We start from the raw sequence: 22,161 nt of genomic DNA, 5'->3' as shown, positions 1-22,161 counted from the left end.
ACCAGTTCTTTTGGACCAGTGCCAACCCCGATGACCTCGTTTTACCTGGATACCTCATTAAAGAGACCCTTTCTTCTACAGCCCCAAGCTGAGCGGATTGGGGCTTCCAGTGAACTTCAGGGACTGGGCACAGCCCTTTAGCACGAGCTGCCTTGGAAGGGAGAGCTTAAAAAGTGATCTGAGGTCTCCAGTGACAGGAAACCCAAGGTAGCAAGGTGGTGCTGGGTGATGTGAGATGCCAGGGAGCCACAGGTTTGGGTAGAATACTGTGTGAAGAAAAGATGGTTATGGGTAACAATCCCAGGGAACAATTTCCTGATTGTGAAGCCCAGGAGCACCTAGGGGCAGCTGGGAAGAAATCACAGTGCTGGGACCAGACCGCCTTGGTGGCCCTGTCTAATGTACTAAAAGAGCTGGCCTAGAGGGTACTGTGCTAAGTGAGCCAAGGCTGGGGCATTCCAGATGCCCTCTAGAGGGTGCTATCACATCGGAAGAGGGCTAGCTTGCCTTCTTGACATTTTCCAAGTGCCCTGCTTGAGTGTAGCCTCCTGTGTATCTTCAGCAAGCCAGGAGGTGGGTGATGTAATTGGGCCATTTTACAGATGAGGGAGACAAGATAGTGTGTGGTGACCTGGCTAGAGGCACAGGTGGTAGTAAGCATCACCTCAGGTGGTGCTTCTCACCACTATCACATTTTACTCTGGGGGATCTTCTTCCCAGGGACGGCTTCATCTCCACAATCTCCTGAGCGTCAAAGATGTCAGTGCTGAGCATGTCCTCTGTCCCTGCTCTATGGTGCACAGTCGGCACCAACACGGCTCACTCCTGCTGCTGAACCTGTGGCATCCTGGGATGACAATGGTAGAACAAGCAGGACGGAGAGATGGCTCAGTTTGTAAAGGGAGTGTGCTTCTCAGGCATAAGGACCCAAGTTCAAATCTCTAACATCCACATTAAAGTAGGCACAGCGATGTGCAGCCTTTACTCCAGTGCTGGGGCCAGAAGGTAGAGATAGGTGGATCCCTGAAGCTTACTGGCCAGTCAGTCTAATGGAGTTGGTGAGTTTTAAGTTCAAAGAGAGACCCTGCCTCAAAAAATAAGGTGGAGAGTGACTAAGGAAGGTACCTAATAATGACTCTGCCCTCTAGCACCATGGGAACGTACACACACACACACACACACACACACACACACGCACACACAATACACAAACAAAACACACAGAAACAACACTACAACCAGTTCTTTATATGTTCTACCAGGACTTGAAAACATGGTACCTCTTCAGCTCCCAGTGAGACAACAGGCCCTCCAAGCCAGGCAGTAGAATAGGACCAAACCCTTAACAGTTTGTTTGTTTGTTTCTTTTTTTTTTTTAACTATTTTTTAAAGATTTATTTATACAACATTCTGCCTGCACACCAGATCTTACTATAGATGGTTATGATCCGCCATGTGGTTGCTGGGAATTGAACCTAGGACCTTTGGAAGAACAGTGAGTGTTCTTAACCTCTGAGCCATCTCTCCAGCCCCAACAGTTTATTTCTTACCGAACAGAAAGGGTTTGAAGCAAAGATGGCAAGAGGTAAATCTGCATCTCTTGTAATTTAAGTTCTTTCATAATCTAAAATGCAATCTCCCCACACTTGACCTCCTTGTAGGGAAACTGAGGCCAAAGAAGTAATGTTTCAGATGGGCTGATAGTGAGAGGTAGAGCTGGGATGTAAACTTGGGTGGTAAGAGGCCTCCTGGACTGCTGCAGGTCCAGTCAAGTTGGAGAGGGGGCTGTGTCATTGCAGAAAGATGGGTGAGTTGGGAGCATGCACAACAGGAGGGTTCTCGTCCCATGTGAACAGAACGGGGTGTTCAGCAAGGCTATCCAGGCAAGAGCCATTGCTTGAGTGATAAGCAGGAGTTCCCCAGACCATGAAGGGAACCCTGGGGGCCGGCACACGCAGAGAGTGGTGCCTGAGAGCTGGTTCTTGCTTTCAGAGGACTCGGTGAGAACCTTGGTCCTGTGTCTTACCTTCCTGTGCCAGCAACACCGTGGAGTCCTCCCTCATCACCACTTCTGAATAAAGCTGCTTCCTACCATACTTCAGGAACCCTGGGAGAAGCAGACAGCAAGGCTTGAACCTGGTTCTGATAGGACCTGGCTGAGGCACATTGCCGAGCTTGTGGGAGCCCAGTCTGGTGTGTTGTTCATTTGTGTGCTCACTGGCCTACAGGGGTGCAGCCTCAGAGTGACTTGTGGTGCTGAACTCTGTGAACCCCCAAGCTCTGGGAGGCTCAGAATTGCCCGGCTTCACTGAGCCTGCAGAGTTTATACTGACCAGAACCTGCACAGACGCTAGGCCTGGTCACATGTGGCCTCCTGTGGAGTTCTCCCCAGTCTGTGCAAGGTGTAATTAGGAAGTGACAGCCTGAACAGGGAGTACCAGCCTGGGCTACAACACCCTGGCAGCCCCTCTCTCCTGGGACTAGACCACTGTTCTGCTGACTTGGAATAGGAACTGCTGTTCTCTCTTGGGCCTGATCCATCCTGATCCATCCTGTGCCTTCTCTGCCTCCTGGAGGAGGGTAAGCCAGACCCCCAAAATGGCTGGCTTTGTATCTACTGTGTTACACACAGCACGTTTCCTCCTCCTCCTCCTCCTCCTCCTCCTCCTCCTCCTCCTCCTCCTCCTCCTCCTCCTCTTTCTCTTTCTCTTCCTCCTCCTCTTGCTCGGCTGAGGCTCCTGCACATGTACAGGGCCATATTGTCACCCCAGCCTACTGAGCAGGAAGCTCCAGAAGGCCAGCCGACCAGCCCCAGAGCAAGTCCAGGGCTTTGCTCATGGTGGTATATCATGTCCTGCCTGAGGTGCTCTGTTCGAGCCTCATCCCCAGTCAGGCCTGGTGGACTCAGGATGATCACAGAGAGGGGATGGGATGCCTCACCACACTCCTCATCCTGTCCTTTCATAAAGGTACTGCCTGAGAGGGGACCAGCCAGGGTCAGGAAAACATGGTCATTCCTTGTTGGTGCCCCAGTGTAGCACTTCCATTGTATGGGGCACAGTGTTGAAGAACCAATGAAATGTCCGTCCCTGTGGACCGCACCCCAGACCTCACTCCTGGGCACTCAGCCTGGGGGAGCAGTTCACACAAGTGAGAGCCACATGTAGGAGAGATGTTCTTGAAGGTGGCTGTGGAGAACAGTCTCCACACATTGAGAATGTTCAGCAGTCAAGCAGCCGGGGATACAAGCACATAGGGGATGGAGCGGGTAGCAGTGTACTGTAGAAGAAGCAGAGATAAAAAAGGAAAACTTCATCTATTAGAAAATAAACAGTGAAAGCCAATGAGAGCTGGGCTTTCATTTGAGCTTGGACATCTGACATGCCCTGGGAGTGAGGACCTGGACCAATGAATGGCCATGACTCTGAACATGTCAGGCTCCGCTGTGCGTCTCCTCAGCTGGGCCCTGGCTGTGTGCCAGACTCCTAATAATCCAACTCTGCTCATTCAGTCACCTTGCACAGGTTCTACCTGGTGAACGGTTCAGCTCTGTGCACAGGTCACTGTGTGGGGCCTGGGTCCAGCGCTCGTTTCTGTGTGAGCGCCTTCTCCGCAGTGGTGAAAGCCTGCAGCTGGGGCTTGCCCCTCCCCGAGGGCCCCTGTGGCCTCATGCTGTCTGTCATGAAGTAGCAAAGCGGGAAGCTGGGAGCCTCGGAGTTTCTCAGGGGCCGCTGTCACAGCCCTTAGAGGAAGACAACCCACCACCTAACCAAAAAAAGCCTCTTACCAGCTCCCATCCAGAAATAGGATAAATCAACAGCAGTACCCTTCCTCCAGGAGCCAGAAATAGCCTCTCCAGCTCCCAGCATAGACCTACCAAAAATTCCTTTATCCTGTCCCTACTTGTGAGGCCGCCCTGTGCTTCCCATGGCAGAGCCTCATGAGCCTCTGCTGAAGTTTTTCTTCCACAGGCAGATGATAGTCCTTGGGGACCGAGGTGGTGGGTGGCCAAGGCTCCTGGCCTGACACTGCAAGGCCTGCTCCCATCCTTGCTCCCTCTTAGCAAGGTGGTCCTGTGTTCACTTGCTGGACCGATCCCAGAGACATCCTCACCATTGGCCATCTCTTCTGCCTAGAAGACATCTCTCAGACGCATGTCCGTGCCTCCCATCTCTGCTCAGCTAGGCTCTCCCTCGTGTTGATCATGTGCACACCTGCTACCACTGTTTCATCTGCTGCTGTATCCCAGGCTCTCGGGTATAGCAGAGGCTATCCTTCATGCTGGTCATGGATGAAAGTAAAATACAAACAGTAATGGTTTCTAGTCCACTGTGATTTCACGGCTTTACAGGAACAATGCTAGCAATGGGTGCCAGAGAAGGACACTGAGGTCCCAGGGCCCCCTCCCAAGGTTAGGCTTAGGACAAGCAGCCAGAGGTCTGCAGTTCACAGTGTATGTAGCCAGTTGCAAAGTCGGATAAATGAACTAGAGCATGAGTAGGTGGACGTGACCCTCTTTCTTGGCCTCTCTTACTCCCCAGGCTCTCCTCTTACCTCCTTGAGAGCTGAGGAAGTCAGGGCATCTGATCTGTCCAGTGCTGGATGTGGCCTGTTCCCTGTCTGTGTAATTCATCTGGACTCCAGACACCTCTGGGAAGAGATGGGCTCTCATCTTTTCTCTGCACCCGCCCCCCCCATCTCAGTGGGGTAAAGAAACCCTTCTGCATCTTGCTCATCGATACTTTTACAGTGAAGAATGTTGGGTTTTATCAAACTCTTATTTTTTTTTTGTTTTTTTTTTTTTGTTTTGTTTTGTTTTATGTGTGTGAGAGTTTTGCCTGCATGCCTGGTGCCTGCAGAGGTCAGAAGAGCCATTGGATCCCCTGGGACTGGAGTTAGAGATGGTTGTGAGCCACTATGTAGGCGCTAGGAACTGAACCCTGGCCCTCTGCGAGGGCAGTCAGGGCTCCAGCACCTCAGGTGTTTTTGCCTTCTGTTGTCTCATCCAGCCACCCCCACTTCCAATGATGTAAGAGGCACTTTAATAGCCCTAGTAGATGGCTGAAACCTCAGACAGTACTGAGCGCCTATTTCCTGTGGTTTTTCCCTGTTCACACTTACCTACAATGAACTCTAACATGCGGATTGGACCCAGTGGCAGAGTACTGAGCATCTGTGAGTCCCCAGGTTCAATCCCCAGCAGCACCACAAAAGTTTATAAATTATGTATGGTGAGGGATAAATTGTAATTGTATAATGAATAGAACAATTGTAACAACAGACTACGATCTAACTGCCATTGTCGCTTTAAAAATTTTATTTAGTGTGTGTGTGTGTGTGTGTGTGTGTGTGTGTGTGTGTGTGTGTGTCAGGGGAGGGTGTACGCAGGCACAGCACGTGTGGAGGTCAGAAAACAGCTTGTGGGAATCAGTTCTCTTCTTCCAGCATGTGGGACTCACAGTCCTTACCCACTGAGTCATTTCAAGCTGCTGCCACCCCTTTTGTTGAGACAGGGTTTCGCCATGTAGGCCCTGCAGCCCTGAACTCCCAATCCCCCTGCCTTAGACTCCCAAAGACTGGTAGGTGGACACCATTTCACCTCCAGAGCATCCCTGATCTTGCACTTTGGACCTGTTTTAAGTGAGAAATGTGTTTTGGGACATGACAGCTGCTCTGACAACCCAGTCGGCTCCTGAGAGTGTGCAGCATGGGTCCCGGGCACAGGGTCAGTTCAGGTTGAGACCCCACCACTGTGGATGGCCAGTTATCCCAGCCCCTTGGCAGGCACACAGTTTAAAATACCTGGGTCATTCCCTACGTGCTTTGGACTATGGGTGACTCTAGGTGATAGAGCCTGTGGGTCTGGGTTAGGTGAGGAGTTCCCTGACGGGAAGGGTTGCCTTGGTGGTTTCCGTGTACATATGCTGATGCATCTGTCTTGGAGGCTGGACGCAGAGTGGGCGACCGCGCTGTTCAGGACACCCCAGATTGGGCTCTCAGTGGATCCTTCCTTAAAAAGTAATCTCTTAATTAATTATTTGAGATTTTTTACAATATTTTTATCACATCCATCTTCCTCTAGTCCCTTAACTCCCCCCAGATCCCAACTTCCACATTCCGTATTCCTGCCCCACCCCAGCTTCATATGTCATCAACTCTTTTATTAAAGGACTCACTGAGTTCAGTTTTTGCTGTCTGTGTACTCCTGGGAATGGGATCACCTGCTGAAGTGTAGGTGACCTACTTGTGGCCACCTCTGATACTCCCCCCAAACCCGTCAGCTGTCGGTAGCTCCTCAGTGCCGGGTTGGTCCTTGTGAACCCTACTCCCTGTGAGTGTTGCCTGACTGGATCTCGTGCAGGCGTTGTGCAGGCAGCCACCGCTGCTGTGAGGTCACGAGTGCAGTGGTCTGTCCGGAAGACTGTTTTGCTCGGTCCTCTCCAGCCTCTGGCTTTGACGGTCGTTCTCCCTGCTCAGTAGTCTTGGAGAGGGTTGGCGTCAACGTCCCGTGTGTGGCTGAGCACTCCACTGACTCTTATTCTCTGTGCTGTGTCCAGTTGTGAGTGTCTGACTCAGCCACCCGGCTTCAGGATACACCTGCCAGGGCAGCTGTGGTCAGATGCACAGAGACCTGGGGCCAGGCTCCCGTGAGCCCCACCTCACTGTTTACTCACTGTAGAGTTCCGTGCAAACAGCTTCACCTCTTTTTGGTTTCCCCATTTGTAAACGGGGTGACAGGGATGCTTTCTTGGTGGTGGTGCGGAGCAGCGGACAGTGTGAGGGGGAGTGACTGTGTGGAACTGTGTCCAGAACAAGAGTTGATTGAGATGTTGCCGTAATCGGAGGCACTGTGTAAAAGCCTGGATGGGCCACAGCAGGGGAGATGCTAAGATCTCAGAAGCCAAAATCAGATGGTCAGGCTGGTTTCCCAACTGAAAACTCCGGTGAGGACAGTCTTGGGCACTATTACAGGATATGGCCAGCAGCTTTCTGAGTCTTCCTGAAAGAGGAGGATGGACTAAGTCCTGGGCCAGAGGTGTGACCAGACCCCTGTCAGGCCAGGTAGTCCCTGCCTAAGGCTGCTGGCTATAGAACTCTACAGGTTATTCAGGTGTGAGCACCAGGCCTCTGGGCTGCAGGGTTGCGCAGAGCCTCTTGTACAGCTTGTATTCTCCCTCCACAGACAGCTGTGGGAGGAAGGGCCTGCTGGTCACTCACCAGCCTTCCTTCGCAGTCTCTGGCTCTGGGTGGAGTGCAGACGTGGGCCTCACTTAGATAAAGGCTTACAGCTGTGTGGTAGGACCTGCCCCTCCCACCTCCCGACCCTGATTTTCCTGCCATCTCTTCTGCTGAACCACTAGATCAACCTGCTCTCTTGGGCTGTCATGTGATTTTGGTCATCTGAGATGCTGAGCATCTGTTGGATCTATATAACCAGACAATGGGTACCACAGGTTGAGGGTGAAGACACATGAGCGATTGGAGCAGTCTACAAACGCTGGCTTCCAACCCCCTCTCAGGGTCCCCAAGGAACTGTAACCCCAAATTATTGTGTGTACTTGGCGTTTGGACTTTGCCTAAGGAGAATGAGCTGAGAGGGGAGAGTAACCACTCTGCTGTCCTATTGTGTTGTTTTTCATGAGGAAGGTGGGGTTGGACCCTGATTTAGTGTGCTGAGGAGACAGGATAGCACTTGCTGGTTTGCTTTGGACCTAGGGCCCAAGTCTGTGGCTAGAAGGCTAACCGTGCACCCACTAACACCCAGCCTTTCCAACTGTCTGTGCCCAGAACAGGGTGGTCCCACCTCCCGGGAGCTCATGGTCTTTTCAGGGATGGGGACTATGACAAAAAGCAACAATAATAAACCAATAATCAAATAATCATTGGGATTAAAAAAATATGTGCTTTCCCACCAACAGTCTGCTTTGTCCTGACCTTGTTTGGCCACATAAGTTCAGGAAGTATGCATAGAGCAAGTCAGCTTCCATGGCCTTGTCCCATACCCAACAGTGTTAGAATGCATGGAGTGAGGAGGACAGTGAGATGGCTTGGGGGGGAGAACGGGGGGGGGGGCTGCCACCACCAAGCCTGAGGGCCTGAGCTCAGTTCCCAGAACCCACATCCAACTCTGGCAAGTTGCCCTCTGACCTCCACACAAGCACCAATGCCTATGAATGCATTGTTATTGTCTATATTATATGTTATGTTATTGACAGGGTTTCTCTGTGTATCTCTGGCTGTCCTAGAACTCACTTTGTAGACCAGGCTGGCCTTGAACTCATAGTGATCTGCTCACCTCTGCCTCCCAAGGGCCAGGATTAAAGTCATGTGCCACCATGCCTGGCTATGTGTGTGTGTGTGTGTGTGTGTGTGTGTGTGTGTGTGTGTGTGTGTGTTTGAGGAAAGAATCCACTGGATGAGCACCAGAAGAGACAGCCGCAATTTCTGAGGCCAGTAGGTGTGGCAGGTCAGGGAGAGCTGAGAGATTAGAGGCTGATGCGGGAGCCTGATGGCTCTGTGTGAGGAATAGTGTTCTCTTAGTTTCTTTGACAGTGACTTTGCAGACTGTAGAGGACATGTGGATCACAACAGCGCAGACCTGTGCTCAGAGCTAACCACCTGATACTGTCTGTGACTTCCATGAAACCAAGATAACAGATAGGCGGGGCTGCTGAGTTAAGGACGTGACAGGGGAGCATCAGGTTAATTCTCAACATGGCGTCCTCTTAGATAGCTCTCGGTGTGCGAGCACAGACTTAAAGACTAAGAACTTAGTAATTATAACTGTAAAACTGTGGGAGTTTTTAGTGCACCTCACGTTTTCCAGTTAGCTTGTGACAGAGGACTAGAGAGATGGTTCAGCCATTACAGGCCAGGCTCACAACCAAAACAGCAGGAATTTCATGTTGACAGAAACAGTCGTGGGAAGTAGGACAGCCACACTGTGCTTATTGTATACGTATGCGTGTGGGGCTGTGGAGTTGGGGCCCGAGGAGGTAGGTATGCATGGTGGCTCTGGCCAGTGCTCTGACCCCACTTCTTTGCCCTAGATGACAGGATCTGCTCACCGCCCTTCATGGAGCTCACCAGCCTGTGCGGGGATGACACCATGAGGCTGCTGGAGCAGAATGGCCTGGCCTTCCCCTTCAGTACGTACACCATGGGCTCCAGGGCAAACATCGTGCTGTGGGAGGCGGTCCTGTAGACCTCACAGGTCCTGTAGATTTGCACTTGCCTGAAGCAATTGAAGGCGCTGGATGCCAAGAAGAGTGCCCAACCCTGGGTCCTGCTTCTGCTCTGCCCATACATTGAGGGGGTGCTTGCAGGATGGGTTGAAGGAATGCTTCCTGCCTGGCCTGGGACCGTTTGTCAGTGACTGTCATCTCCACTTAGTTCCCACCAGTCCTTTGTGCCCTTCTGCTGAAGGTATCCTGAGAGTTCCTTACCCCCCTGAATACCACCCCACCCCCACCCCCCGTCTCACCCCATATCAGTATCTAAGCAAGGCCTGGCCTGGCTAATACTTAGATGGGAGGTTCCCATCCAGAGAGGCCCAGTCATCCTTGTCTGTGTGTGGTTACCAGCTCCACTAATCCCTCTCTGCTTCTCTTTCCCACAGTCTGCAAAACCAGAGTGGCTCATGGCACCAACTCTCACGAGGTGAGTGACTTTCCTATCCATCGCCCATCGCTCTCACTGAGGCCCTGCTAAGTTCTGTGGCTACAGCCACACCTGCTGCTGCTCACTGTCCTGCTCCGAGAAGCAATACCTTGGGGGGTGGAGCTCAGCAGAAGAACCTCTGTGGCTCTGTCCTGTCTCCCACCTTGCCCACATTTCCTGTCCCTATTCCTAAGGCTGCCTTCCCTACCTTAGAGCCTGGCTTAGTCTTCCCTGGGATCCTGTGCAAGCTGCCAGCTGGGCAGTCTTCACAGCAGATGATTATCTTTCTGCCCAGAGGGCCACAACCTTTTTCTGGTCAGAGTGTCCCGTGGGCTGCCCTGCTAGTGCATCCTCGAGTCTTGCTTTGCAGACTTGTGTAAGGGGAGATAGTGAACTCTCAAGAGGGACCCATCCTTGAGACCTCATCCAAGCCTCACCACCTGTTAATGCCATCACACTGGGGCCAAGGGCCTCCATGTGTGTATTTGGGAGACACACACGTGCAGTTTGTAGCAGAATCCACAGAAGTCACACCACTCATTCTTCCTTGGTTTTCTGGCCTTGGGTCCATCAGTGATCGGTGCTGGCTAGACTCTCAAAGGGTCTCTTGAGAGGAGTGCCTCAGTCCTGCTGGTTCAGAGATCTGGAGATAGACCCCACACCTCCAGTGTGCTAAGACCCTTTTTTATGCATGGGTGTTCTCCCCACCTTGATATAAAGGAATCTTGTCCAGTGCCAGCACAGAGCCTCTGGCGAGACACTTTTAGGGTGTGTGGGCAGTAAGCATGTGAGGACTTAGGGCCAAGAGGGGCAGTGTCGACGCAGAGGATCCTTGGGTCCCTGTAGTCTTCTCCAGGATTCGCAAGCTAAGCGGTCCTGTGGGGAAAAGCCCGCCTGCATAACCGTACTGTCAGAAGTGCTCCCTGAGGGAAGACTAAAAATGGAAGGCCAGACACCATGACTTTCACCAGATCTAGGTCATTCTCATCTCCTGGCAGATGTTTACGGGGAAATGTCTATAAACAGCGTCAGAACACCAGGAACGGGCTGTGCCAGGGGGTGGCCCTGCCATGGGAAGGGAGGCCTCGCCAGCTGCAAGGGCAGCTGTCTGCTAAGGTCAAGAGACGAGCGGGGGGTCTCCTGGCCTCCTGAGTTCCCAGCTGCAGCAGCATCTCATGAGTAAGCCAGGAGGGAGCAGGCAGGCTGTAGTGCAGCCATAGTACTGTTCCCTGTCATCACCAAGTCGCTCCTCTGTGGGACAGGGGAACACAGGGTTAGCACAGGGCCAGCATGGCAGCCAGTGCTGCATGTTGACCGCTGTGCATCTCCAAGCAATTACTGTGTATCTCCAGGCAATTACTGTGCCTCTCTGAGCATCCGCTCATACTTCCAGCTGGTGATTTGGCTGGTACGGGGTGGGAGAGTCACTGTGTAGCTTGCCACAGTGAGGAGCCTGGCCCACGGTGTTTGTTAGATTCACTGCTGTAGGAACAGCTGCTCCGGGGTGGGATTTATGGATTGATGGGGGCAGGCCAGGCCCTAAGTGTGGTCATCACAACCCCCCTCCCCGCCCCGGGTAGGCCAACTGGCTCCAGGTGTATGCAGGTGCACATCCTCTGTTGCTGTCCCTGCACCAGGTGTTCCAGGCCACAGCCAGCAGTGTGCACCCCATCTTAGACATATGAAGACCCATTGCACATGGTGGGGGCGTGTCAGGAAGTTTGTCACTTCAGAGAATTATCTTCTTTAGAGAGGGCAGGGTGGGGGACCAGCGCCTCCTGGCTTTCAGGGGTACCCAGTGGCATCCTGACGGTGGGGATGACACTGCATGCAGAGGGCTACAGATAGGAAAGAGGGTGCTTTTGATGGGGGTCCTCATTCATCTCCCAGTGTTGGTAATTCGTGCCGCTGCCTGTCCCAGCTCCATCATCAGCCCTCACCGACCTGTTTGCATTTGTGGACCTGGAAACACACACACACACACACACACACACACACACACACACACACACACACACGCTCTACAGGACAGAGCAGTCAGTCCTCCCTGCCTCCCTCCCCACTGGCAAGACCTACATAACCCACAACTCAGCAAATCCTCACATCTGCTGGTAGACGTCGCTTACAGCGAAGAAAGCGGGACGTAGACTGGTCTGTGCTGGGCGATGTGTGTCAGCCCCAGGAGCTTCAGCCTGTTGGTTCCATGGCATCTGTGCTCTTTGCTGCTTCCCACACTGGCCCCCTCATTCTTGTAAGAAGCTTTAGGGGACATCCCTTGACACCCCCAGCCCCACCCGAACACATACTGGTTTTTCCACGTGGCTTGCATTTTGGTTTCTGTCCTGCCCAGCTGAACTTCAGGCACGAGAAGGTACTATTCTGTGGTGGCTGATATGAGGCTGACAGTTGGTCAGGTGGCCATGTGTCCAGGCCCATTAACCCTGCTCAGTGGCCCCAGAATGTGCCTGGGCTCTTTCCTGGCTGTGTGGAGAGTGATCTAGCTTAAGCCACTACTTCATGTGGTCAAGGTCAATCCGTTGGTCCCATCATCCTCAGGGCAGATCACAGTAGACTCCAGACATAGCCTGTGACAGAGTAGAAGAGGGCACAGTTGTCCTCCCCACCTCACTCAGCCCCCATCAGAGCCTCCAGCAGCCTCCGTTTTCCTAGAGGAGCTGGAGGCTAGGACAAAGTCATATTTCAACTGGCTGGATAACATGTGACTGTGTGAGAGGGCATGGCGGGGTGCCAGGCAGACCCAGTTCCAACCCAGCCTCTCACTGTCCTGCAGATGACTCTCTGAAGCATGCGAGGGGCCTCAGTTTCTTTATCTGTAAAGATGTGGCAGTGTGCCCATCTCAGGCACTGTGAGGATGGCACCAGGGGACCCAGTGCTTCTGGTGATGGTATAACAAGAGGCAACTCTGACCCAAGGCCTCCTGCTCCTGGCCCACAGCGTCTGCTTCCTGCCTTCCCCTTTTGGGTGTTTGTGGAAGAGCCTCCAGGTGTCCTAAGCAATGAGTAGCACCCAACCTGGGGAGCCCCAGTTCCCAGAATCACAGTGACCAATGCTCTCGGGAGCTCTGGAGCTCACAGCCTGCTCAGCTGGGCAGAGCCGGTGGATGCAGGGTTTCCCAGCCCCAATCCCACCCACCACAGCACAAGCTGCCTAGTTCACAGGTGCTCCTGCACACTGCTCCACTTACCCTGCCTTGACGCTCGTCTTCTTGGGGCGTCCTCAAAGGACTCATTGTCCCTGAGGGTATCAGAGGAGGCACTCTGGAGAGCAGCCTCGCACCCATGGAGGAGCCCTCCACATGCTCACCTCCATCCGTCTTGGGCACCAGCTCTTTTGCCACAGGGCCAGGGAGAGGTCATGGTGGGGATGCCCAGGAAGGCGACAAGCCACTGTGTTGGAGGCTGAAAGATGACGGACTCTGACACAGCCTTTGGTCTTTGTTTCCCCAGATGGCCATTGTGTTCAACCAGGAGGGCCTGAATGCCATTCAACCGCCTTGTGTGGTTCAAAACTTCATCAACCACAACGCTGTACTCTACAAGGTGTTTGTGGTGGGCGAGTCCTACACGGTGGTCCAGAGACCCTCCCTCAAGAACTTCTCTGCGGGCACATCAGGTAATCCACTGCCCCTCGTATCGTCACTCTGTGCCAGACCCCAGGGCAGAGCTGGGACGGATACCCAGCGTCTGTCTCCTGGTATTCCTTGTTATTTCTCGGTTAGGGAGAGATGGCCTGAGTTGCATACAATAGATGGATTAAAAGGTCCCAAAGAACCAATGAGAGACCCAGTACCATAGGCACTGTGGGCCTCCAGCCCTCAGCCACTGCCAGCTCTGGGGAACTTCTGGAAACTTACTATCCCCAGGAAGGTCCCTTGGCCCACCCAGGGATGGTACCCCAGAGGAGAATGCCAGAGTGGGTGTGGCCAGCCCGATGCGGGACGTGAGGGAGGAAGATGATTGCTGACCGCTCTGCATGCCACCTTTGCCTGGCGTGTCCGCTTTCCAAAAGGGGCCCCCGAGTCTCAATTATCTGCAGCTTCCGAAGCTGTCAAGGTCTGTCAGGGCTTCCATAGCAGGCAGGAGTGGCTAAGTCACAAAGACCTCTGTGGAGGACCTCAGGCACGTTCCATCAGACATAACTACCCCTGCCACGTCACAGTGAGCTTCCCCTGAATCGATAGGCAGGGCCCTAGTGTCTCAGAGGTCACATGATAGAGGTGTTGGTGTGATTCATTGTCCTTGAGGGACTGGAGATCCGCCTTGGATTACGGGGAGGAGCCCTTCACACATTTACCTCCATCATCCTGGGCACCAGGTGTTTTGGTCCATTCATTAAACACATGCTGACACCCAAAAGAATGTTCTAGCAGTCCTGAAGGCCCCTCCTAAGGCAAGCTCCAGAAGGTTGTGGGTCAGGGAAAGGCATTGGAAACAGCATAGGTTTTTCTCCCTGAGAGTTTCTTAGATGCTGGATTTCCCAGCGAGGCTTGTTTCTACCTGGGAAGAAAGAGCTATCCCCAAGCCAGCCAGCTCTAGCTGAGCAAGCAGTGGCCTTCCTCAGGGTCCAGAAGGCCCTGTTCCTGGGGCTGCCTATTGGCAGCTGCTCCTCCTGTGTCCACTCTGAACCTTCTACCCTTGCTGAGACCAGCTGGGCTTCCAAGCTAGGGTTTAGGACAGTCCCATCCTGACACTGGTCCTTGCACTTGCCACTGAAACTGTGCAATGAGAGCAGAGGTAGACAAATGTCACATGTGTCACCAAGAGATATTCTTGCAGGCTGTGGGACAAAGGAGACTAAGGTTTTTACAAAAATGTTTATTTGCCTGATTTTAAAATTACACCCATCAAATGTATGAAAAGTGTATTCAGTTAAATTACAGCTGGAGGTGCCTAGCATGAAGGGAAATTCCAGGTTCCATCCCGAGTAGTTTACACACACACACACACACACACACACACACACACACACAGAGTTACGCCTCGCTTATGGCACGCCCTTTCCTTTCTTAACCAAATCATTTCATCTCTGAATGAAATTTGGCATCTGATCTCCTTTCTTACTCCCACAACAGCGTGCTTGTTCACTACTTCCTCCTCTCTCTTCCTGGTTGTAAAGCGCTAGGCCAGTTTCTGCCTTGTCGCGCCAGGAGCTGGGAACGGTAAAGGCAAGAACCAGTCGATGTGTCCTCTCCTGTGACTGTTTCTAGGCCGTGAAGCACCCTGAGGCATAAAATTGGGAGGTGGGCTGGGGATCAGAGTGACGTTCCGTGCTTCCGTCTGGTCCAGCAGTGGCATGGTTCCAGCATTGACTGCACGTTCTTTGCCTGAGCAAGAAGACCTCGGGCATCAGCAGCCCTTCCTCCTGACTACTTGGGAAGAGGGCAAAGCCCACCCAACCTTCTAGGCCCTGCCACACAGCTTCCTTGGGAGATAGGTCTCCTGGCTTGGGGTTGCTTTAGCTGTGGGGTATAGGCAAGGGCACTTTCACGCCACAGCTGCCATTCTCCTTTGATCTCACGTGCATTTCTGTCCTTTATCTGACCTGACAACGCCCCAGGTCAGATGTGTGACTTATATAGCCCATGCCACTTTATAGGTACCGGGACTGAACCCAAGGAGTTCACTGAGAGCCCGCTTTGGTTTGTGCCAGCTGCCAAGGAATGTGCTCATGTTTTCTGCCTTTGGGTCACACTCCAAGTCAGTGGTTCTCATCCTATGGATCATACCCCTTTGGGGGTCATGTATCAGATATCCTGCATATCACATATTTACATTACAGTTCATAACAGTAGCAACATTACAGTTATGAAGTAGCAACGAAATAATTTTACGGTTGAGGGTCCGCACAACATGAGGAGCTGTGTTAAAGGGTCGCAGCATAAGGAAGGTTGAGACCCACTGCTTTAGGTAGCTCCTTCCTGTTTCCCTTTCATCCTGTACCTTGACCCTGATGCCACCATTTCCTTGGGCTTCCAGCTTTGTGAAAGGGCTCTGCTCCCCGTCTCCCTCTTGGTCCCAAGGGTACATGAAAGAGTGGTGCCTCTTACTCCTTTGAAAGGATGAGTAAGTGTCTCCAGGGCTGTCCCCATCATTTGACGCTATTGCTGGGTGAAAGTGATATGCAAATGAGCAGGTGGGGCTGTGCTCTCCAAGGAGACTGCAGATGCAGGTAACCTGGTTTACAGTCTGTAGGTTTGCTGAGCTGACAGGATGCCCAAAGTCATAAGATGCTGCTTTTATTTAACATGCCATAGACTCCCCCAGGGTGGCATGCTAGAGGACCAGCCAGGAGCCAGCCAGGCTGGTTCGTGAGCAGTGTGTGTTCCAGTGAGGAATAACACACAGGGGAGATGTCATTGGAGGGCCAGTTTTATTGGAGAAGAGGGCTTCAGGGGACATAGGGAATTACTGGGACACCAGGATGGGGGGGGGTGAGAGAGCCCCGTGGGAAGGGCTGAGCAGGGAAGCTGGAACCTCTGCAGAGTTGGGGTTCAATGACAGGGTGGTGGCATACTCCGTGGAGACAAATAGGGGACTAAACACAGAGGCTGAAAACAAGCATGGTGATAGTCTACATTGCTGAGATATCTAGGCCAGTCTGGTCATGTACCCTCCTTTTGAGTATGTTTTTTTTTTTTTTTTTTTTTTTTTTTCCTCCCTGAGAGCAAAACCATCCGACGACCCTTCCCCTTGGCCTCCCATTCTTATTGGAACTTGAGGATGGCCCCATGCTGAGTTGTGGGACTTGTCCAGGAGCAGTTCTCCTGGGAGCAGGGGCCTTGCTGCTGCTAAGGGGTGGGAGCAAGGCCCAGGCCTCACCCATCTGTTAGCAGAACCAGCTGTCTCAAAGCTTCCTAAGGAGCCAGACACCTAGACACCTCCAACCCATCTCGGCTCCCCTCAGTCTCTTGATACCATGCACGGCTGGAAGCTGCTCCCTCTCCCCATCTCTGTTGCACATGGGGAGGTGCTGGGCCTATTCCTCAGCCCAGGGCACCATTCACTTCGTAGTCCTTACGCCACAGCGCCCCAGGCCTGGACAGTTTTCCTTTGAGCTTTCTGTACATTTGATCTGTCATGTTGGGGACATGATCTGACCAGTCAACTGCCTGTGTGCCCTTCGTGCAGGCTCCTGCAGGCTTCACTGCTTCCCTGAGCATTGCTGTATCCACCAGCTCCTGGTGACCTGTCCTCACACCACAGGCCTGCTCTGCTGTTCTGGCCTTTGCTCTTGGGGACCTATAGAGACTTGGGTGGGAGGTTCCCCAAGTTCGGGGTGCTCCAGGAGGAGAAGGTTAGCAGCGCCTACAGAAGGCCAGAGAGCCATCCTATGTGACGAAGCCCTGGGCTGGCCTCTAGCCTGTCAGCCTCTGCCACCCCCTGAAGGTTCACTTGTACCTGAGAGTAGGGACCAGTGGGCGTGCTTGACACAAGTCCCGCAGGGTGTTTATTTTCCCCAGGACCATCTCTCATGCCCCCCGTCTGGACTGGCTCTGGTCGGAGCAGCGGGAGGACTGTCGGGCACACCGGGGTGGCCAGGGGTCTCTGTGGCCCACTAGCGGGAAGGATGCCAGGTACTCAGCGCCTGCCTGCTTGGCTCTGCCTGAATCACTTCCTTGTGCATGATTTTTATGGCGCCGTAGAGTCATGGAGCTGCTGGGGGTTGAGGCAGCTGCAACAGGCACCTGAGCCCTTGGCACACAGGCCCCCAGCCAGCACCCATCTTGTCCTGTGTTTGGGGGGCCTGGGTCCCAAGGATAATCACTGTGTCCTGCAGGGTGGGGTCCATGACACCTCTTTTTGCAAGAACTTGAGCAAGGGTTGTCAGGATCCCTTGGGGTCTTCCAGCCCAGATTGGCCCTGTACTATTTATTCCTGGTGGGGGTGGGGCTATGAGGGGGTAACGGCCAGAACTCAACCCCTAGGCTTGGGGTTTTGTGATTCTTGCCCTAGTGTGTCCACGCTTCCAAGTGCTTGAGGACATTGCAAACTGCCCAGCCAAGCTTACATCCTCCCGGAGTGACCATGGGTCACACCTCAAGGATGTTTGTACCAGGGGCATAAATGAACGCACCATCACATTCCTGGGACTGAGCTGCCTCTCTGGTGTCCAGTGGGGCTGAGGGATGGTGGGTGGCAGCAGCTGTGGAATAGGACACGTGGCGTGGAGGAGACTGGGACATTACGAGGCTTTCCTGGGTGAGCCTGTGGAAGCCTTTGCTCAGGTTCCTATTAGGCAGTTGGGCACCTGTGTGTGTTAAGCTCATATATGAGTGGCCACCTGATTCAGGGGCGGGGAGGGTACCTGGACCAAATGGCATTTGGTAGGCATCTTCACCTCAGGATGCTTCCAGACCTTTGATATCTGGGTGCACAGTGTCCCATCCCATTGCCCCCCTCTTCCCAGTCTCCTGAGCAGCCGTAGGTGCTAAGGACCCCACATATGGTGTTATAAGACAGTAGTGAAGGTGTCACAGTAAGCCACTCATTTTTACGAGGGAGGACAAATTGAAACTTAGGTCCTGATGCAGCTTCGGGTGCCTAGCTCCCAAGAGCCCAGGGCTGCTGCGCCTGAGGCCACCCAGAGCGTGGCTGGGGTGGTGCTGCCCCCTGCTGTTTTGGCATGGCCGTCTCCAAGTCTAATCCGCCCTGTGTCTTCTGTTCTTTCAGATCGCGAGTCTATCTTCTTCAACAGCCACAACGTGTCAAAGCCAGAGTCTTCATCAGTCCTCACTGAGGTATGTGTCTCATCCGTGGATGGCCTGCACGCCAGGCCTGAGCCTGGATAAGAGTGTACTCTGCCCATGGAGTTCCCAGCTGAGCTATCTGGCAGGTAGAAGAAGGAGCTTTGCCTCCACACGAAGGGCCCACATAGTCGTATGTCACAGCCTTGCCTGTGCCTGGCAAGGTGAGCACAGTGGGCCTGGTGAGGACTGCTTACAGTGTGGCAGCTCACCCATGGGGCATCCTCACTCCTGACATGGCTGGTGTTCAGTGTGAGCATCACTACGTCAGGCTTAGTGGGTGCTTGACGGTCTTGCAGCAGCTCTGTAGAAAGGATGACCAGCTTGGAGACATCACCAGCTGAGTCCACACAGAGGCAAGCAGGCATTTGAGCCCCACCTGTCTGATTGCAAAGTTGAGGCTTCTAGAAATTTCCTTCCTTGCTGGTGACATAAAATGCCTTGGGCTAGTCTTCTTCTCTCCCTCCCACCCCCAGAAGTCGGGCCTCTGCTGGCTTTCTGCTCTTCTGAGGTGCAGCCAGGCATTCTTGGAGCTCTGGGTGGGTTCTTCTTTTTCTCCTGGCTGGACTCATTAACAGAAGCTGCCAGTGCATGGCACCTGACCTGGTCTCAGTGCCCTGGCCTAACCTTGTATTCCTGACCACTGACCTCAGCAGCCTAGCAGTTCCATTTTATTTGGGACAGGGTCTCCATGTACGGCTCTGGCTGGCCTCAGACTCACAGATCTGCCAGCCTCTGCCTCCACAGTGCTGGGATTAAGGGTGTGTGCCACTAGCTCAGCCAGTTTCTTGTTTGTGATTCCTTTGAAGATGCAACAGATTGCTAAAAAAAATAAAGCACGGCACGGCATTGCCTGGGTCCTAGGACAATACTGCTGTCCCTCGGGATATTGGTTGATGTCTCCCTGGAACCAATAGGAAAGTTTTGGACCACCAGATCTTTTTAAACTTTGTGTATGTGTGTGTACGTACATGCGTGCACATGCCACATGTGTGTGTTTGGAAGTCAAAGGACAACTTTGTGGAGTTGGTTCTTTCTGTCCTACCTCTATGTGTGTTCTTAGGATTGAACTCATGTCTCTAGACTTTTACACACAGAGCTGGATGTGCACACTGAGAAATATAGGTACTGCCTCTTCTGTGGGAAGGCTCTCTTCCCACATGTCAGGCTCACAGGCATCCCTGCCCTCCCACTAGGCCACTGAGAACCCTGCTCACCATGGTGGCAGATGGGACCTGGCCTTCCATGGGCTTCTTGAGAAGCTGTCCTTGATGATGTCCTTGCATAGTATAGGACTGACTGATGGCCGCTGGGCCTGTTAGCCTGTGCCAGAGGCACGCTCTGAGGGCTTGGAGCAGTGAGCCCCAAAGTCACCTTCTTCTTGGTGGTGGCCACCCTGTTGGCCAAATGCCTCCTTCGTCATCTGAGAAATGGAAAGGGTCTGCATGAACACAACAGGGTCCCCCCCCACACACACCTGAGGCCTGTGATCACCCCAAACTCCCACCCACCACACCGAACCCTTCAGAAGGGAAAGAATGCAGAGTAGCAAGCACAGCCTTCTCCCTGGGGACATCACCCTCCAGGACACCTTCAAGCTGAGCTAAGAGTTGATTCTCTTCCCAGGAACCAGTGGCCAGAGCATCCTCCGCTCATCACCCTCCTGCCCCAAAGAGTACTATGCAGAGACTTCTGTTAGCCTGAAGGCCTCCCCTCCTCTCCTACCTTGGACTGTGGGCCTCACCATTTCCTAAGCTTCTAGACCCCAAACACCTTTCACTGCTGAAGTCAGTTCAAGGGATTATTACGAATAGGCTCCCAGTGGATAGCTCAGTGGCAGGCTCTTGGAACATGGATGGACACACACACACACACACACACACACACACACGGCCCTATGATCCATCCCCAGCACTGCCATTGCCATAGGGGAAGGGGGGGGGTTCTCGTGGGACTGCCTGAGGCCTTCCTGAGTCACATCACCTGCCCGAGCCTTAGTTTCTTCATCTCGCCCCAGAGTATCTGAGAATTATGAGTCACTAGGAATGCCTGCGTCTGATGTGTACATCTGTAGGTGCTTAGTGTCAGCTGCCATAGAGGTCGGGGTCACCAGGTCCACCCACAGGAGCACCTGCTCGAAGCTTCCGTTCCTCCTTTCCCAGAACCTCACAGCTCAATTGGCTTGGGTCTGTTCTGCAGGCTCATCTCTATGCCTTTGTCTAGTCCTAGGCTGGCTGTTTGGTTTTGGATAATCTAATGGCTTCAGGAGGATTTCTGAGATTCTTCAGCTGAGCTAAGAAAGTGTTCTTATAAACAGCATGTCATGAGGCCGTGCTACAGGCATCGGCTAACTTTGCCTCCATCCCAGGCACTGCGCTGTGAGCCTCAGATATCAGCTCAGTAGTCCTCGTGGCCTAGGTATTTTTATTAGCCTATTCACTGGGGTGGAAAAACAAGTTCCAGGAAGGCTACGAGACAGAACAGGGCCACACAGTAGAGACAGGAAGGCCCAGGCTGGTCTCTGTCTCGGTTGTGATCCCGGGCTAGGCCAAGCCACTGACCCTAGTGATCGCAGAGCTCAGGCCAGGCTGAGTGCCCATTGTAGCCAGATGGTGGCTGCCCCCTGAGGAAACGCTTTCCCTAGGTCAAGCACTAGACATCAGGGTTTGACGTGGAGGCGCCCTGCTGTTCTGCAGAGCAATGGAGATAGCCTGAGCAGCAGGGCATGGATGGGGCCCATGTGTCTGTCCCTGCTCAGCACATGTCTGGAAGTCCCCTACTGTCTATTTTCAGATCCTTTGTGTTAGTGACCAGGGCTTTTTTTTTATTTGGTTGTTGTCCTAGTTGTGGTTACCATTGCTATGATGAAACACCATGACCAAAGCAACTTGGGGAAGAAAGGGTTTATTTAGTTTATGCCCTCACATCACAGTTCGCCATGAAAGGAAGTCAGGGCAGGAACTCAATTAGGGCAGGCATCTGGCGAGGGAGCCGGCGGAGAGGCCATGGAGGGGTGCTGCTTACTGGTTTGCTTCTCATGGCTTGCTCAGCCTGCTTACTTACAGAACCCAGGACCACCAGCCTGGGAGTGGCACCACCCTCAATGGGCTGGGACCACCTCCATCAATGTGTAATTAAGAAAATGTCCTACAGGCTGGCACAGCCCAGTCTTATGGAGGCATTTGCTCAACTGAAGCTCCCTCCTCCCATGACAGTAGTCAGCAGAGCCAAGTTTGTGTCGACTTGTATGGTTGTCTTGTTTTGAGACAGGGTCTCACTTTGTAGCCCCAACTCTCCTGTAAAGCAGATTGGGCTGAAATTCACAGAGATGCTCTTACCCCAAGTGCTAGGATTAGAGGTGTACACCACCACACTCAGAATTTTCTGAGCTTTTTAAATTGAGATAAAAACCCACATGTGTAAAATTAGCTATTTTTAAATAGTTTTCTAAAAGATTTAATTATTTGTATTGTCTGCGTATGAGTGTTTTGCCTGCAAGTATGTCTGTGCACATGCGTGCTGTGCCTGCAGAGGTCAGAAGAGGGCATCAGATCCCGTGTGGGGGTGCTGGCAGCAGAGCCCAGGCCCTCTGTAAGAGCAGCCAGTGCTCTTACCTGCTCAGCCATCTGTCCAGCTCCTAAAGAGAACAACTTAGTAGCAAGTCACACTCCCGATGTCACACAGACACACCTCTACCTAGTTCCAAAACAATCTCCTCTCCCTGTTCCCATGAGCA

The 22,161-nt window shown here is 52.9% G+C and overlaps 1 protein-coding gene across 2 annotated transcripts in view; it reads left to right on the top strand.

The window, feature by feature from the left end:
- The window catches only part of Itpk1 (inositol-tetrakisphosphate 1-kinase), a 134,622-nt gene that overhangs the window by 104,676 nt on the left and 7,785 nt on the right, over positions 1-22,161 (top strand). The window contains exons 5-9 of one of the 2 annotated variants that reach the window (XM_060388076.1): positions 9,051-9,149; positions 9,620-9,660; positions 13,129-13,294; positions 17,142-17,255; positions 18,352-18,419. In XM_060388076.1, the coding sequence (XP_060244059.1) occupies positions 9,051-9,149; positions 9,620-9,660; positions 13,129-13,294; positions 17,142-17,255; positions 18,352-18,419 (488 nt within the window). The remainder of the gene's footprint in view (positions 1-9,050; positions 9,150-9,619; positions 9,661-13,128; positions 13,295-17,141; positions 17,256-18,351; positions 18,420-22,161) is intronic. The other variant, XM_060388077.1, reaches the window with a different exon arrangement.

This window comes from Meriones unguiculatus, chromosome 7, assembly GCF_030254825.1.
Source record: "Meriones unguiculatus strain TT.TT164.6M chromosome 7, Bangor_MerUng_6.1, whole genome shotgun sequence".
Taxonomy (NCBI): Eukaryota; Metazoa; Chordata; class Mammalia; order Rodentia; family Muridae; genus Meriones; species Meriones unguiculatus.
This window is presented reverse-complemented; position numbering and strand designations above follow the sequence as displayed.